Source organism: Paroedura picta, chromosome 11 (genome assembly GCF_049243985.1).
Source record: "Paroedura picta isolate Pp20150507F chromosome 11, Ppicta_v3.0, whole genome shotgun sequence".
In the NCBI taxonomy this organism is placed as follows: Eukaryota; Metazoa; Chordata; class Lepidosauria; order Squamata; family Gekkonidae; genus Paroedura; species Paroedura picta.
Window position 1 is genome coordinate 44,322,643 of NC_135379.1, and position 18,188 is coordinate 44,340,830.

At 49.1% G+C, this 18,188-nt stretch overlaps 1 protein-coding gene across 1 annotated transcript in view; it reads right to left on the minus strand.

Annotated features, from left to right (window-relative positions):
• Positions 1-2,124, minus strand: part of EEPD1 (endonuclease/exonuclease/phosphatase family domain containing 1) — a 56,955-nt gene extending 54,831 nt beyond the window's left edge. Inside the window, exon 1 of the mRNA XM_077303294.1 lies at positions 678-2,124. Coding sequence (XP_077159409.1) covers positions 678-1,528 — 851 coding nt within the window. The 5' untranslated portion in view covers positions 1,529-2,124. The remainder of the gene's footprint in view (positions 1-677) is intronic.
• Between the last annotated feature and the right edge of the window lie 16,064 nt (positions 2,125-18,188).

Consider the following 18,188-nt stretch of genomic DNA (forward strand, 5'->3'; position numbering starts at 1 on the left):
CCGCACGGGCGCGGTCCGCGGGGGCGCGGCCCGATGCCCTGCCGGTCCCCAGCCTCGGAAAGGTTGGGGACCACTGCTACAGAACACAACTGCCCTGAGTAAAGCTGTTCTCTTCAACCTGCCCCAACGTGACCACCAGAGGTTGCCTAAACCAGGGGCAGTCAACCTGTGGTTCTCCAGGTGTTCATGGACTACGATTCCCATGAGCAAATGCTGGCAGGGGCTCATGGGAATTGTAGTCCATGGACATCTGGAGGACCACAGGTTGACTACCCCTGGTAAACCACCAGAAATGTCCTAATACAAGCAACGCACACCGGGAACAGACAGTCCAACTGTTCTATAATGAACATTACAGCATGTGCAATACTGAGCTGGGCGCATGACTAAAGAAGCAAATTTCGGAATGAAACTGACTATGGCAAGGTTTCCGCTCTATGCGCTCGGGTTCAAACGATCCTGCACACGTGACACAAGGCACATGTATTCATTGATTATGTACAATGGTGGCACAATTGCACAGAGATCCTTAAGGGTCTACGGATAAGGCTATATCACTTGCCGAACAGGTAGCATCCCCCATGGGTAGGTGTGGAAGAGCTGAAGCAAGCAAGAACGGGGCGGCGGGGGAGGGGGAATGTAAATATTGCCTCAGATGTCCAGGTGAGGGCTCATACCTGTTTTCCAGAACGGTCATGCACACGACCTCTCGCACCCCAGGGTTGTTGGCTTTTTCAACGGAGCAGCTTTGCAGGTTCCAAGTGGCCACCCTCAGGACGGGCCTCCCGTCTCTGGTCCCCCCAAACATCTCCACACTGGGCCGGGTGGAGATAATCTGAGTGGGCCCGCCCGGCGGTAAATCCAAGTCCTCGCTCTGGAGGCTGAGGGAGGTGGGGCTGGGGTGCGGCTTGACAGTGAAGTTGAGGCCGCCGTTGGTGTTGGTGGAGGGCGGCCTGGACCTCTCGGCGAAGATCTGGTGCCGGATCCTGTCCAGCAGGGAGGAGTTGATGCAGTCCATCCTGACCAGGTCCTCGATGCTCTTGAAGGGCCCGTGCTCCTTGCGGTACTCCACGATGCTCTGGGCGATCTTCTCGGTGATGCCGCGGACGCTGAGCAGCTGGGCCGAGGTGGCCGTGTTGATGTTGACCTTGGCGGCCGACAGGTGGTCCAGGGCCTGGTCCCTGCGCAGCGAGGTGGGCGAGTGCTGGGCCGAGTTGCCCTTGCTGCCCACGCAGATCTCGAACTTGACCTGCTCCAGCTTGGCGGCGCCCACCCCGCTGACCAGCGCCAGGTCCTCCACCTTCTTGAAGCCCCCGATGTACTCGCGGTACTCCACGATGTTCTGGGCCACGGCGCGGGTGACGCCGGGCAGGGTCATGAGCTCCTCCTCCGTGGCCGTGTTGATGTTGAGCCGCTCCTGGTTGACCAGGATGTGGCTGAAGTTGCAGGCGGCGCTGAACTTGCGGCTGTGGCACAGGTCCGACGGGTCCCGCGGGATGGCGCGGTGGCAGCCCAGGTTGCCCCCCATGGCGCCCGCCGCCGCTCCCGCCCGGGAGACGCCTTCACCAAGCGCGCCCCGGGAGCCGGCGGGAGGCGACGGCGGGAGGCGAGGCTGCCCGGGCGCTCCCGGCGCCGCTCATCCTGCGACCGGCGGCCGGGCCAGCCAAGCTCCACGCGCCGCAACGGAGGGGAGGGGAGGGAAGAGGCCGACGAGGCAAGAGTGTCTTGTCCGGCGGCGGAGGCGGCTCTCCCGGGCTACGGCTGGAGTATCCCGCCGGGGCTGCACCGAGCCCGATCAGCGCTGCGCGGCTCCTTTTCTAGCCGCGGCTCCGCCTCCCCTGGCGGCACGTGTGACTCTCGCCTCCCTCCGCCCGCCGCTTTCCCAGCCCTCGCCTGGCAGCCAGGAAGACGAGCGCAGCCGCCGCCGCCGCTACTCCGCCTTGGCTCGTCTGCCTCCGCGCAGGGCTCCGCAGCGAGCGCGCTCGAGCGTGAGTGCGGCGCCCCCTGGACCGGCGCTCCAGCGCTGCCCGCCCGCCTGCCTGGCTCTCTGGCCGCGGCCGTAGCAACAGCGCCCGCCTCGCCGCCCGGTCAGCAGCTGTGCGCCGGACTCTGGAGAATGCAGCAGCAGCAGCAGCCCCAGCAGGCGCCGCCGGCGTCTCGGCTCCGCCCTCTCCGCACGGGCGAGGCGGGGCCTGCGCTGCTTTGGCCGCGCTCGCTGCCCGGTTGATGGGCGGCTGCTGCGGAAGGGTCTCCCTCCTCCGCCCGCTCCCCCTTTTTTCTCCGGCCCGGCCGCACGTGCAACGCTGAATCACGGGGGCCGTCGGTGAGTCGCCTCCCGGCACGCGCCCAGCCTCGCAGGGGTGTTGTGACGGGGAGTTCAGAGTTCCCCTGAACTCCACGGGGAAAGGGCAGTGAGTGTGCTGGACCGGGGCGCAGGGAGCCGGAGGGGGCAGGCGGCACCCCGCTATGCCGCTGCCGTCACCACCGTGCCATTTCAGAAAGCAAATGTTCCCGTTCAGGACTCTCGTCTAGGATGTGACTTGTGTGTGTGTGTGTAAGTAAGTAAATGATGCCCAGGCCCTGTTGATGTGATTTCCCTGTCATTTCTCTGTCACTTAGATCTCATAGAATCAGAGAGTAGGAAGGGGCCTCATGGGTCATCTAGTCCAACCCCCAGCATCATGCAGGACACTCACATCCCAATCGCTCATCCACTGTAACCTGCCACCCCCTTGAGCCTTCACAGAATCAGCCTCTGTTTAAAAATTTCCAAAGATGGAGCACCCACCACCTCCCGAAGAAACATGTTCCAATGAGAAATCCCTCTAACTGTCAGGAACTTCTTCCGGATGTTTAGACGGAATTTCTTGAGAAATTTCTTCTTTCTCCTGGGATTACAACAGATAAATTGCTTCCTTTAGAAGATGGACTCTACAGCATGATAGAGACCCCAGACCCTGCTCTCTGTTAGCTCCACCCTCCAAAATCTCCCAACCCAGAGCTGGCAACCAACCCTCATCGGTTCATTGTTACAGATTAAACATGGACATGTGCGTACCCAGGGCACACCTCCATTCCCTTCCAGAAGGGGGTTTGGTTTACCTTAGCTATGACAATTAGGAAGTCCCAAAGCAGACACACAAACCACATGGCCTTAATATGACTCCACAATTCTTGCAGAGGTTTCTCAAGATACCCCCAGGGCCTGTGGACCTTGCTGAAGAGCGTCTCTGGCATCCAGTCCCCCCTCCCCCCCAAGAAGTGTCATCCTGAAGGAGAAGGTCTAATCATCCCCAGAAGCTGCTATCTGGTGCCAAAAGAGGTGGCTTATGTTCACCAACTGAAGGGGCACTTTGTGTAGTTGAGAGATGGCAGGGCGCACACATGTCCTCCTCACTGGCACTTGAGGCCACTGTATGAACACCCCCAGAAACATACATGAAATAGAACGTACATGAAACAGTTCCTGCATGGTGCAGGGGGTTGGACTAGATGACCCTGGAGAACCCTTCCAACTCTATGATTCTATGAGAACCGGCACACTGGGCACAATGACCAGGAGGAGGGGGGCGGAATGGAAACTATTTACCTCAAAAGCAGCCTATGAAAAACTTGGGCCTTGGGTTTTGCTGGAAGTAATCCAGAACCTGCTCAGCCCTCAATCTCTCCCTCCCGACGCCTCAGGCAAGCTGCCTGTTCCTTTACTTTCAAATAAATTGCACAGTTCTCCTTTAGCTCATTACTTTTTAAAAAGAACTGAGTCCCAACCCCGCTTAGGGGAGGGGACTGCAGAGGTGCCAGCCAATCAGCCGCTGTGTTGCTGACGGCCGCCGTGAGTTGGCAGAACACCTTTCTCGAATAAAAGACACATTTGGGTTGCAAGGAAAAGTGACCTCTGCCCCCCTTGTGAGATCCAACCCCAGCCTCCCTCCCTGCATGGGCCTGTGCGGATGGGACAGGAAAAGCTCACGCAAGTGGTCTGAAGCTGCTGGGTGCAGGAAAGCATTTGAGAGCTCGCCTGTTTGGTCTGCTTTGCAGCAGAAGAGACAGTTGAGGCCGGTTCACACCTGAGAAAACAGCAAGATTTTCAGGGTAGAAGCTTTCAAGAGGCAAAGCTGATGAAGAAAACACTGATTCTCAAAAACTTATACCCAAAGGTCTTGTGGATCTCTAAGGGGCTGCTGCTCTTGGGAGGCTCATCCGGGAGAGAGAAACTATGTATGGCAATTATGAATGTAGCCAACTCTGCATGTAAATATCAACTCTTCTTTTTTTCCCTTCCAAAATTACAACTTCTCTCAATTCCCCAGTTCTTCTGGCTGCTATGCAGGGTGGACTGTAGCATTTTTCCTGCCGAAGTTCCTTCCCTCCCTCAAACCCTCCCCTTCTTGGCCTGGATCCCCAAATCTCTGGGAATTTTACAACCCAAAACTGGCAACTTTATTCCAGTCCCACGTGACCTGAATTTCAAGGAAGGTGACTGGCTGCTTGTTTAAACCGCAGTGACCTTCTGCTCTGGATGCCCACAAATGAAGAGCATAATTTCATTGTACATTCCCTTGTTCAGGCCTCTTGCCAAAAACAGAAGAAGATTATCTTTGGCACAAGGAAAGTGTTGTGCAGTTTGTGTGTGTGTGTGTGGGGGGGGGAACGGAACGGGAGAGAAAGTTGCCATGCTTAATGATTATTAGAGGAACAGCCCTTCATTTCCAAAGTGCTGATACCGGCTAATGAATATGATCCTGCTGATTGCATCTGGTCCCCTTTGTACTTAGCCGCTGGGTGGGGGTGTTTTATATGGTTATTTGGTTTTATAATGTGTTTTATATGGTTTCGGCCCCTCCCGGCAGCCCTCGAATGAGGCTCTCCACGCACAACAAGGATTGTGAAGCAGCTGAAGCAAAGATTTAGGAATCGGCATGCTTCCCAGTGACCTGAAGAAACATTGGTGGGGCACACAAAGACAGACCCTTGGCATCAGGACTCATCAGGGCTGATGATTTACTGTTTGTTTCTTTTTTTACGTACACCCTAATTTCTTTTCTTTTTCTGAAATTTTTAAATGTTATTTATAACATTGATGAATTAACAGGCAAAAAACAGCTAACTAAATTAACACTGCAAAGAATATCGTTGCACAATAGAGAAAAATAGAATAAATGGTCCTCCTCACTCTGTCTGTGCTGTTCCATATAACAGTGGTCCCCAACCTTTTTATCACTGGGGACCGGTCAACGCTTGAGGCCCAGGGAGTCTAGTCTTTTGCCGAGGGACGTCGCCATTGCTGCCTGAGCCCCTGCTCCACTTGCTTTCCCGCTGGCGCCCGACTTCCCATCACCCGCTGGGGGGATGCTGCCAACAGCAGCTGTCCAGTGCCACGCCGAGGGGAAGACCCAGCCATGGCAGCCACCGGAGAGCACCAAAGATGAGCCGGCGGCAGAGTGGCAGGGCAGCCCCTGAGGCAGCAGCCGGGGAAGAGGACAAGGAGAAGCCGCTGACCGGTACCAACTGATCCACGGACCGGTCCCGGTCCCCGGACTGGGGGTTGGGGACCACTGCCTTATAAGATATTTAGTACACCTGACTTCCTTTCTTGAGATAGTCCATAAAATAACTCCACTGTTCGTCATATTCTTCCACCAGGTCCAAGGCAGGATTGTAATTCTGGGAACGCAATTGACCAGTGTGTGGTCAGATCCTTCTACTCTGGGATAATTTGGTGGACCAAGCAGTGATATCAGGGCTCTCTCAGCCTCACCCACCTCACAGGGTGTCTGTTGTGGGGAGAGGAAAGGGAAGGTGACTGTAAGCCACTTTGAGCCTCCTTCGGGGAGAGAAAAGCGGCATATAAGAACCAACTCTTCTTCTTCTTCTTCTTCTTCTTCTTCTTCTTCTTCTTCTTCTTCTTCTTCTTCCTCCTCCTGTCTGTCGGATCCAGACAGTGGAACTGATCAGTAGACCCAGGAGAAAAACTGCCAGGCTGAGTAGGCAGTAGTGACTTTGATGGACCAAAGCAGAAGGCAGCCTCAGGAGGGTTGCCTGGAAACGGGAAGTCTGAAGAGGCTCTGGCACTCAAGCAGAAGGCTCTGGAGAGCGCCGCTGTACAGATGCCATCTCTGAACGGATCCCTCTGCTCTTGCTGCTTGCAATACAGCCCTGCTTTTTGTCCTGTATGACCTCAGCAAGTCTGTCTCCGTCCTAATTCTGAACAGCTGTCAAAGTACATGGAGCAAACACATTCTGCAGAACAAAATGCTTTTAGGCATAGAAATCCAGCTGGACTTAGTGGTTAAGGTTTGATTCCCCATTCTTCTGCAAGCAGCCAGCTGGGTGACCTTGGGCCAGTCACGATTCCCTCAGAGTTCACTCCAGCCCACCGACCTCACAGGGGGTCTTTTGTGGGTAGAGGAAGGGAAGGCGTTTGGAAGCTACTTTGAGACACAGGAGGCCTGGGTGACCTTGGGACAGTCACAGTTCTCTCAGAACTCTCTTGGCCCCACCTGCCTCACAGGGTGTCTGTTGTAGGGAGAGGAAGGGAAGGTGATTGTAAGCCTCTTTGAGGCATAGGAGGCCTGCTTGGTGACCTTGGGCCAGTCACAGTTCTTTCAGAACTCTCTCAACCTCACTACCTCACTGGGTGTCTGTTGAGAGGAGAGGAAGGGAAGGCAATTGTAAACCAGTTTGAGACTCTTTTAAGTATTAAAAAGCGGGGTATGAAAAGCCCAGCTCTTCTTCTTGTTGGTCTTACTCTTATTATCCCAACAAAATCTGATTTTATTGTGCTATTTCAGAATCTTATTATCCCAGAGTAGAAGACGCTCATTCAGGTAGTTTAGAATGTATTAAGATTTCCAAACTGTGCTAAAGAATAATTTTAAATGTACAGATCTCATAGATCTTTGTAGAAGAACTTTCTGGATATAAGGCTACCATCTCCCTTCCCCATAAAAATTAAAGGAAAAAAACCCTGAACTTGGAGCTGGCATTTTAGGACTGGAATAAAGTGAAAGTCAGCTCTGTAATTAAGGCATGGAGTGTAACATTGTTTCCCACGAAATAACTGTTCTTGGTGATTACGACCCCACCCCCTGCCGGGCCCAACTTTTACGTATTATGAAATTTCTGCATTCATATTCTCCCCATTCCCCGTAAAGAAGTGGCTGCCACTAAGCTCATCTGATGGGATTTAAATCTCCATCTGTCACAAAGGAGGATCAGTTTAAAACATCTGAAGGTTGAAATATTTGTGAATGAAAAACGTGTCACCCGGGCAGTAACTGGGGTTTGGGATGCTGTTTGAAGCTGCAGTGAAATCTCTGCCGTGGGCTGCTGGACGGCATACATTTGGCAAGCCAAGCCTCCATCCTGCACCATTTCCTGTTTTGCATAACTTGCTTTGTTTTCACTCGGGACTGAAATGCTGCAGCTGATCTCTGGGCCTGGAAATGTTATTCAGCAGTTCCCCTGGCCTTTAATTTTGCACGGCATTATACCTGCACACTTCTAAACCTACCTTTACAAATCTAATGGTTGTAGGAGGGTAAAGCAATACTTTAGACCAGGGGTAGTCAACCTGTGGGCCTCCAGATGCTCATGGACTACAATTCCCATGAGCCCCTGCCAGAGTTTGCTGGCAGGGGCTCATGGGAATTGTAGTCCATGAACATCTGGAAGACCACAGGTTGACTACCCCTGCTTTAGACTGCCGGGTGTGTGGAAGCATTCAGACAACTGGGTTCTCCTCCACGTGGGGGGGGGGCATAAAAAGCTAGAAGGCCTCTAACCTAATCTACCCTTTCCCTTGTTTTCTATTAGGTATGCCATCCTCCAGCCCAGGGATTCCCAAGCGGGGGTCTGCAGATCCGCAAGAGTCCGTGGAAGTTCCGGAGGGGGTCCACAGCGTTTCCCCTCCTTCCTTAATGGACCGGGCCACAAGCTACAAAACTCATTGCTTCCCCTCCCAGGTGTAAGTCCTCTCATTTCTGCACCTGGGTGGGGGCAGAACCTGCATGCCTACTCTCACCTTAAACAGCATCCTGTCTCTCTCCCCTGTCCTCCTCGAGCCTGTGTGTTAATGCAGGTGGTGATGTCATGTCCGATGATACGTAACATGGGGGGGGGGTGGAAGGGAGGCTTGGCCAGCTGACTTCATTTCCAGGGTTCCTTGAAGCCTGGACAATTATTTTAGGAGCTCCTCTATGGTCAAAAGACTGAGAAGGGATCTGATAGCCATCTTCAAGTATTTAAAAGGGTGCCATATAGCAGATGGAGCAGAGTTGTTCTCTCTTGCCCCAGAGGGACAGACCAGAACCAATGGGATGAAATTAATTCAAAAGAAATTCCATCTAGACATCCAGAAGAAGTTCCTGACAGTTAGAACAGTTTCTCAGTGGAACAGGCTTCCTCGGGAGGTGGTGGGTTCTCCATCTTTGGAAATTTTTAAACAGAGGCTGGATAGCCATCCGACAGGCTGATTCTGTGAAGGTTCAAGGGGTGGCAGGTTACAGTGGATGAGCGATAGGGTTATGAGTGTCCTGCATAGTGCAGGGGGTTGGACTAGATGACCCTTTAGGTCCCTTCCAACTCTATTATTCTATGGTTCTAGGAGGGCACTGTGGCAACCCTATTTTGTACATGCAGAGAATGAGTTCCTCCCTGCAGTCTGAGCTGAGAAGCAGGCCGATGTAGGACTGTTAATGAGATGATCCATGAAGCGGTATTGCAGATGAGCAACACTGGCACCGTCAGCCTAGAGGCTTGGAAGTCATATCTTTTCAGAAGGCTGTTATCACGAGCAGCCTTCCCAACATGCCAGGAATGACTTCCTGGAAACAAAGCATGACTTAAGAAACAGAGTACACACACACACACATGTTCAATCTGGGTGTTTCAGATCTTAGCCTGACACTCTTACCCCTCTTGGAATAAGCAAGATTTACAGCTTGCATGATTCAAAAGCATATGAAGGATATCCTGCAAGGGGAACGTAAAGCGATGTATACTTAGCATAGTTGGAATAGGAACTTTCTGATGCACACTTCCTCTCTGCTTGCCTCCTGGACAGACAGAATGAATGAAGGCAACAGTTAGGCAGGTCTCTCTCCTCTCTTTCTATACAATTCTTTTATGTATTTGGGTGCTGCACTTATCTTGGCCTATTTAAACCCTGCCAGCAGCCACCACTTTAACCTGGCTGAAGACTGCAGACAAAAGATAAAGCAAACGGGAGGGGAAGGGAGAGAGAACCAGCTAGGCAGCACCGCGTAACTTGAGGTTTGTGAGAAAATATTTTCAGGGACTTAATTGAGATAAATCCAGTGACTACATTAAAAGGCTTCTCCGGTGATAGCCCTCTGGAAATAGCACAAATGCCATTGTAGGGAAAAGGCAACACGTCCATCAGTCGTGGCCTCACGTTCTGAGCCGTCATTCAAATGACACACCAAGAATGTTATTTGTTTAGACACGGACTATGTCACTTGGCTTCACCGCAACTTGTGATGGCATTTCTGCGGTGGCTCTTTGAGTTGCCCAGTCATGTTGTTGATGAGACGCCAGCACAATGTTTGCTGATTTCACGGTGTCCTTTGCTCTGTCTTTTATCTCTACTGTTTGGGAAAAGCATACATAACAGAGAGGATCAACCAGTCTTTGGCCCCGGGTCTAGCAAACATATTATCTGGACAGAGCACATTTTATGTTGCTTAAATGCTTCATCATGCTGGAACGGTGGATTTACCTGGACTGCAATTCCCATGAGCCACTGGCAGGGGCCAGTGAATGCTGTCAGGGGCTCATGGGAATTGTAGTCCGTGGACATCTGGAGGGCCGCAGTTTGACTACCCCTGGGTTAGATCATCTGAGAGTATACCTCACTTGAGATTTAAACATTCAGTGAATTCCTCTAAATTCTAGAAACCTGTTTGGGAGTGTGTTGCCAATCATCTAGGGTTGCCAATCTTCAGGTGAGCCCTGGAGGCTCCCACCTGGAGGCTGTCATCCCTATGTACACGTGGTCATGTAGAGGCAAATTCATGTACTATGGACTGTTTGCCTGCCTCCCTCGACCCACCTCCTGCCATTGACAGCAAGCATGGCTAGCTGAGCAAACAGACGCAATTGGAGACCTGATGTGAACTGTAAAACACACAGACTCAGTGTAGATTGTACAACTCTGAGCAGTTCTTACCCATCCAAAGCTTCCCAGGGACTTTAATTAGCCTATTTGCATGGGTAAGTACCAGCTAGCATGAATAAGTATGGGGAAATTTGGCCCGAAGACTGTCAGCTTCACGGAGAAATTATGGTTTTCTCCAGTGTTGTGCATGGTGTAATGAAGAAAACATTCTAACTCTAAGCACCCTCTTCCCTGATGCAGTTATAACATTACATAAGTAGGACTGTTATATTTTATTATTTATTTTATTTATTATTGGAGTTATTGCCCTGGCAAATTGGCTCATGGTGGCTTACAAAACAGATTCCAATACAAAACCCTCCCATTAAAACCCAATTAAAATACACAACATAATAGTAATATGGCAGTAAAAATAACCCCAGGGGGTATCAGTAATGCAATAACTCAGGGGTAGTCAACCTGTGGTCCTCCAGATGTCCATGGACTACAATTCCCATGAGCCCCTGCCTGCATTTGTGGGCAGTGGATCATGGGAGTTGTAGTCCATGAACATCTGGAAGACCACAGGTTGACTACCCCTGCAATAACTGATTATCACCGGAACACCGGAAGCTCCCACAGGGCCCGTAGCTCTTCCGGAAACTCATTCCACCAGGTAGGGGCCAGGACCGAAAAGGCCCTGCCCTGGTTGAGGCTAGATGGGCTTCTCTGGGGCCGGGGATGACTAACAAATTGGTACCTGCAGAGTGCCTTACTGCACACTCTGTTGGGAAACCATCCCTGTGACAAGGGAGTCACCAGTCACTTAGCACAAGTAAATCCTGTGATTGTGAGCACACCGTTTGTCAAATGCCCCGCTTCAACATTTCAAAGAATACAAAATGCTTCATCATTTTGGCCGCCTTTAATTTCCCTCTTCCACTAAGTGTGTGAAATTGCACAGTGTCACATTACACCACACTGCCCTTCAGCTATGATTCACGGCAGAGTTATCCAAATCCCGCCTTCAGAATTTTAAGGACAGGTAAGCGGCATCCAAGAGAGCGGAGATCAAAGGATTGATTTTGGGTTGATTTTGGTTAGGTGCAACTCCGAGAAAAGAATACAAGACTGAAGTGTTAGGAATGGGTTGAAGTGAAGTGGCAAAACCAATGTTTAATTATGATTTTCCTAATTACATAGCCCACTGCCTGTAGAAATCTAGAGAAATCCTAACTGTTATTCTGCAGAAATTGGTGGTCCTCTCCTCTTTCTTTCATTTATTTTTATTTTATTTATTGGATTTTTTGCCCACCACTCCCGAAAGGCTCGTGGCGGGTTACAACATTTAAAACCCCAATAAAATTCCCCTAAAAACCATATAACTTGCACAATACCCATACAAAAATCCAAGATACAATTTGGCGTTAAAACAGCTAAAATATCCCCCTAACCAAAGCCTCCAGGGGCAGATATGGGAGAATTGATCTCCAGCTGTCAATAAGATGTTAAAAGAAAGAAAGAAGTAAGGTGGTGGTGGGGGGGTCCAGTTCTTCCTTAGCGCGCCGGCCTTTGGTATTTAGAGCAAAACTTCAAACCAGTGTGCGTTGCTCAAGAATCTTTTTTCATTTGCTTTGAGATTCATATCGTGAGATCTACCACTGCTCTGTTCAGGGAAGGACCATTCTGTTTCGTCTGTAGCTCTGCGGAGGACCCCAGGCAGGATGCTAAGCCTGCACTGTAATTGACCTAGATCCCGTCAGTTTCAAGTGAAACTGACCAATAGCAACGCACTGGTGGGAAGATCTATTGTGGGGCTTTTGTATATAACTTGGGGTTGCTTGTGGGCTTCTTCGGTTCAGTTTTGGTTCTTGTACCTTCCTGCTGGGGTCACAATAAAGAGCTGAAATGAACTCCCAGTGTGGATTTAACACCTTCCATATTTTTGTTTTTATAAGCATGCCTTGCCTTCAGAATACAAACTTTTAACTCACTGCTTGAAGGTAAAGAGATGCTCAGAAAGAAGACAATGTTTAGCCAGTCGTGGTGTTTGGGAAGCACCATCTACCCAGGCTGGAATGCAACAAGGTTCTCCTACACTGGAGTGACTGAGTGAAGACTGGGTTAAAGGTAAAGGTAAAGGTATCCCCTGTGCAAGCACCGAGTCATGTCTGACCCTTGGGGTGACGCCCTCTAGAGTTTTCATGGCAGACTCAATACGGGGTGGTTTGCCAGTGCCTTCCCCAGTCATGACCGTTTACCCCCCAGCAAGCTGGGTACTCATTTTACCGACCTCGGAAGGATGGAAGGCTGAGTCAACCTTGAGCCGGCTGCTGGGATCGAACTCCCAACCTCATGGGCAAAGCTTTCAGGCGGCTGCCTTACCACTCTGCGCCACAAGAGGCTCTTTGAAGACTGGGTTAGCGACCTACAATTATATTTACCCGATTAAATAGGGCAATACCCATATTCTGTGAAAAGCTCAAGTGCCTCATTAGTCTGGAAAGAAGGGACATGCAATCTCCAGGTGAAAAACAGGCATCGATTACCACGTTCTGGGTACAGATACAGAATAACAGGTTGGGTCCAACAAGCTTTTCTGCTGGTGAAAAGGGAAGGATGGATACTTTTGGACCACTGTCAAAGGCTATGCTAGAGATCACGTATGAGAGGACCAAGTCAAGGTGTGTCAGTCCAAAACACAAATGGTAGAGTTGGAAGTTCAAGTAAAGTATGTTCTTTCAGGAATCGCTGTAGCAAAAGTGTTATGTCTGTGGGCATTTGGCCACCGATGCAAATGAGGGTTTCTGCTAGCCAAGGAACTAACCAATCAAAGGAACCTGTTAAGGTCCAACCAGATCATTCTGCTTAGGGCCAATCAGCGGCAGCAGCAGGCTGCCTGAAAGGTATAGAAGTGCATGAGTTTGCCTGTTTTCTCTGTTCAGTGTTTGGATTTTGTTGCTGGAGTTGCTAAATAAAAAAAAGTGTTCAGAAGACTTGGATTCTGTGATCACTGAACCCGCAGACTTAATAAAAAGTATCATCAAGACACAGTCCATTTATGGCGACCCCCATAGCCCTGACCATGGGAGCCCAGTCAAGGCCAATCCTGTCAGATCTCAGAAGCTAAGCAGGGCTGACTCCATGTTGGATGGGGGCCTTCCAAGAATTTGGGTAGTCGTTCCTCCAAGGAACACCAGGGGTCATGATGTGGAAGCAGACAATGTCAATCCGCCTCAAGACATCCCTTGGCTGGATGCCGGATAATCCTTGGATTTCTTGGCCACACTACCCAAAAAGCCACGCAATCAATAATTAAATATGGTGACCCGACAGGGAGAATTATTGTTTGCTGCTCTATAGCAACCCTGGACTTCCTAGGTGGTTCCCCAAACTAGTACTGACCAGGGCCAACCCTGCTGAACATCCAAGATATGGTAAGATCAGGCTAGCCTGGCCATAAGGCTCACTGGTGACTAGGGCCCATTCTGCACACATAAGATAATGCACTTTCAATGTGCTTAGGCAGCTGGATTTTCCTTTGCAGAACAGGAAAATCTACTTCTAAAGTGCATTGAAAGTACATTATCTATTGTGTGCAGAATAGGCCTAGGAATCCTTCAATAATATGCAGAGCAATCCTTTTATCAGGCTATTTTGGATCTTGCTCCGAAATGTTCGCAAGGAGTCCTCTGTCACCTTCAAAACAAGGAACCATCAAATAATTCAAACCCGCACATCAAAGAGGAGAAAAAGTGACCTGATCCTTAAGAGTGCTGTTAGGCAAGGACCAAATTCATATGCTTAACATGATAGAAGCCTCATAGATAAGTTTATGTCTGCTCCATCGGAAAAGGCTCTCGGCTTCGGAGATCCCTGCTTTGTAGATCAAGATGGGTGGCTGCATTTGTCTGTTGTAGTAGAAAAGAGCAGGAGTCCAATCGCACTTTGAAGACTACCTGTGGCAGGGCAGGAGTTTTTGTGTGTCACCGCTCACTTCTTCAAATACAGCTAGACCTGTTTTGCACAAAGCTAAGAGGCTAAGTGTTGTGAAATAATCTCCCTGATTGCTTAAAAGGAAACCCACGCAGTGCTGTTTCAAAAAGGCTGCAATCGTTTTCTCTATGATGGGCAGAGATCCCTACGCAGCCGTTGCTGTGACAGATAGGGGAGGGCACATTTATTTCTAGCATCTTCTGAAGCCTCAACTGGATAACAAATCCCAGTAGTCTCCCTGCATTGGTCTGTAGAAGCAGAAATGAACAGAGAGCTACAGGGCAACCTTGGAGATGAGAGCACTCGTCCACAAAAATTTATGCTGGGGGAAAAAAAATCTTGTTATGTGTTAAGGTAATCACTACATGCCTGTTTACAGGGAAATATAGCAGGTTAAAATAAGCCTTCAATCACTTACATCAAGCTGAGAAATGGCATTGCATAGAAATTGCTCTTGGGAAGTTGCACACGCTCTTGCAGCAGTTGGTTTTCCTCCCCAAGAGAAACCCCAACACCGTTTTCTGCAATTCCACTTGGTTCTCACAACAACCAACCTATAAGGTAGGGAAAGCAGGGAGAGAGAAAACATGTGACCGGCTTGAGCCTATTGAACTTCTACTGCAGAGTAGGGATTCGAACCTGGACCTCACCTGACACTCAACCCACTACACTACCCAGAATCCCAAGCCCAAAGGACACTACAAATCACCACCCATATCAGTCAGACCAAAGATTCTTTTCTTCTAAGCACCATCACTGGAGATGTGCAGGGCATTCCAAAAGCCACCTGCTGATCTTTCTCTCCCATTATAGAGTCAGTACGCACATGCCGAGGCTCTTGGGATATCAGGCAATAGCGCAGTGGTTCTCAACCTTCCTAATGCCGTGACCCTTTAATACAGTTCCTCATGTTGTGACAACTCCCAACCATAAAATTATGCAAATGTTCTTTCACAGAAATTAAACCGAAACTGACCAATGGTGTGAAGACCCATTATTCATGATTGTATATCAATTGTTTTTTTTTCCTGGGGTTTCTCAGTTCAGTTCTGCCTCTTGTACCACCATGCCGATCTCACTCTTTTCCACTGCTCCAGACAGACAAATGTTGTATCTCGATCCACCCCACAAGGCTGTTGTGTGGATGGCGCCCCCCTGGCCAAGCTGCTTGCCTCGCCATGAACCCTGTAAAAGGGTTGTTCAACCCCCAAAGGGTCCCAACCCCCAGGTTGAGAACCACTGCACCAGGCCTATGGGTGAGACAGTGGTGACCTAAAATCCAGTTGGGCCTCCCCTTTTCCTTTTCCCATTTCCCTCCCTCTTTCCAACCCTGCCCTTTTATTTTCTATACCATGCTCTCTTTCCCCTTTTCCAAGGGGACCCCCTGATGACTCACCAACCAGATGGTGGATAGAGATGGATAGAGGGTTGGGTGAGGAGTAAGTATTACTGTTGTTTATAGTTTTATGATGCTTTTACTGATATTTTATTGATGTTTGTTTTTATGTTATGAACCTCCCCAAGCTCATTTGCGGGGAGGGGCGGTACACATACAAACTTTGTAATGAAAAATAAATAATGGTATTGTTTCAGATAGTCTGAAAAGTATCCAAATCAATGATATTTGGACACATTTTGGACAAATCCTGTCGAAATTGCACTTCCCCTTAAGTTAATCTGCCAGAACGCCTTGGCCGAAGGGCCGAAATACGATTAGGGCATGATTTGGCTGTGCAGAGATTGAGCAGTATAAAGTTTAAAGGGACCAAAATGCAACTCGGTAGGGTATTTTGTGGTTCGGGGGTGTTTGAGGTAGAGGCACCCAATTTGCAGTGTAGGTGCGGAAGCCTCTCCTCAAAAGAATCCCCAAGTTTTAAAAGAGTGGACCAATTCTAAAGCCACCCAAAGAGGGTGCCCCCATCCAACTTGCATCGTTTCCAATGGAGGGGGGGAGGGGGAAGACAAGAACAGAGAATCTTTTTCCTCTTGCCACTGGAAACAATAGAGGTCGGATGGAGGCACCAGCTTTGGGTACCAGTAAAATTGGACCCTGTTCTCCAATCTCTTTGAAACTTGGGGGGTCTTTTGAGGAGAGGCTCTTGCAGCTACCCTACAAATTTGGTGGCTCAAACTCAAACTCCTACACCCCTCCAGGCCCCAGAATAGGTCAAAATGGAAAAATTCCCATTGACTTTAATGACACCAAATGGATTTGGTTGAATATGAGCCAGGGAAGGGTGCTACTGGGTATGGGCACTTCAGATTTCAACCGAATCCGAAATGTTCTGATTTTTTTTTTTTTTGCACATGCCTAATACGGTGTGCCACCATTTGACATACATGCCAAGGGTCACTTACCCCTTTTGCATTTGGTCATTTCCGTGTTCTGAAAGCCACAGAGAAATATGGAAGAACACCTCTAGGGGACTGGAATGGGATGCACCATAGCAGAACAGATTATTCACAGGACATTGCATTGTTGGACCGCATGTTCATATTGCTGCTTTACCTTGCACCTCAATTAGATTTCCCACAATACAATAACATTTGCAACCACCGGTGCATTTCCTTTCTGCATTGCAGTAAATCAGAATCCAGACAGGTAGTAAAACACTCATGCCCACTTCCCTGCAGGCTTAAAGGAGCTCACTCTGTTATGAAGTGGTCCAGTTTCAGAGGATATACAACATTATGTACTATTCTGCCTTGTTTTCAAAAGCCCAGAATCAAATTTCTAAATAAGATCCTACCAGTGAGAACTGCTAAGCTCTCCCCCCCAATCTGATTTCCTGTAATAACTTTGATTTATTATAACTCAATTTTCATCTCAGCGGAGTAAAAGCTTGCTTTTAAAGGTTTGCTTGCAAAGTGTTTATTGGGTGTCAAAAGCTACAGCAAACTTCTTGGATCGTTATTAAACACCTAATCCTGTGCCTAGACTATCTATGCTGCATCCCCTTCTAAGCAACTGCACATTTTCAAATAAATAACAGTGACCTAAGTAGCAAATCTTGGGTATTGCTAAGGTAACGACATATAAACACTGATTTAAATTACCCACAGTTCTTGGCACATAGATCATCCGTTTCCCGCACACCCTCTAATTTATGTCAGGTTGAAATTAGCCCTAGTTATAAATAGCATCACTTTATTTATAAATCTCTTTTGCATACTTCAAAGAAAGGGATGGCTGGGAGGGGGAGGGGAGCCTGAGAACAGCAGAATGGTCCACTTTACAGGCATATTAATTAATAAAGGGTGTCTGGTAACTGACTGCCTGTCTGAGAATCTGTGTGAACTATTAGGGAATATCAGATGATTCCAGAGGGATCAGACCATTGGTCCCTCCAGCCCAGCATGCTGTTTTCCAGACTGGCCAACCAGGGCTTGCAAACAGGGCACAGAGGAAAGGAGGGACTGCTTGGGCTGCAGGGCTGAACATAGCTTGAGGAAAGTATGTTTGCGAATTCTGTGAAGCCAGCTCTCATACAATAAGGCATTGTCCTTTTTGCCCACGGGGGCTCAGTAAGGCAGGGGACTTGAAATCATAGAGCTGGAAGAGGTTGAGGGACATGATATTGAATAGATTAAATACCTGGTGTGGTCTTCCATTAATTAATTAATTCAATCAATCAATCAATTTCTACCCTGCCACTCCTGCAAAGTGGCTCGTGGTGGGGAACAAAGACACCAGCCCCAATACAAACCCCGTTAAAACCCCAACATTACCATTAAGATCAGCATCCCTTGGTGGTGATAAAACCGTCCCACCACCCGCTCCACACTCAGCATCCTGCCTTGAGGGTTTAAGGAGTAACTTGATGTCCCAGGTTGGTACGGTTCTCCAATCAGTCCTGCTACAGCTGGACTATCAGAAAGTGAAAGGTATCCTTAAGCAAAGGATTTGGGACCTGGCCCTTTGTTCTGATAGGGCCTAGCTGCAATATATCTAACTAAAACCCCTTTCTGGCCAACAGATGATCTAACGGCATTAGAAGTCCCTAAATATTGGAGAACATTCCATCTAGTGAGCTTCAACATTTGGTTGTGATGCAGCTTAAGCAAACAGATAATC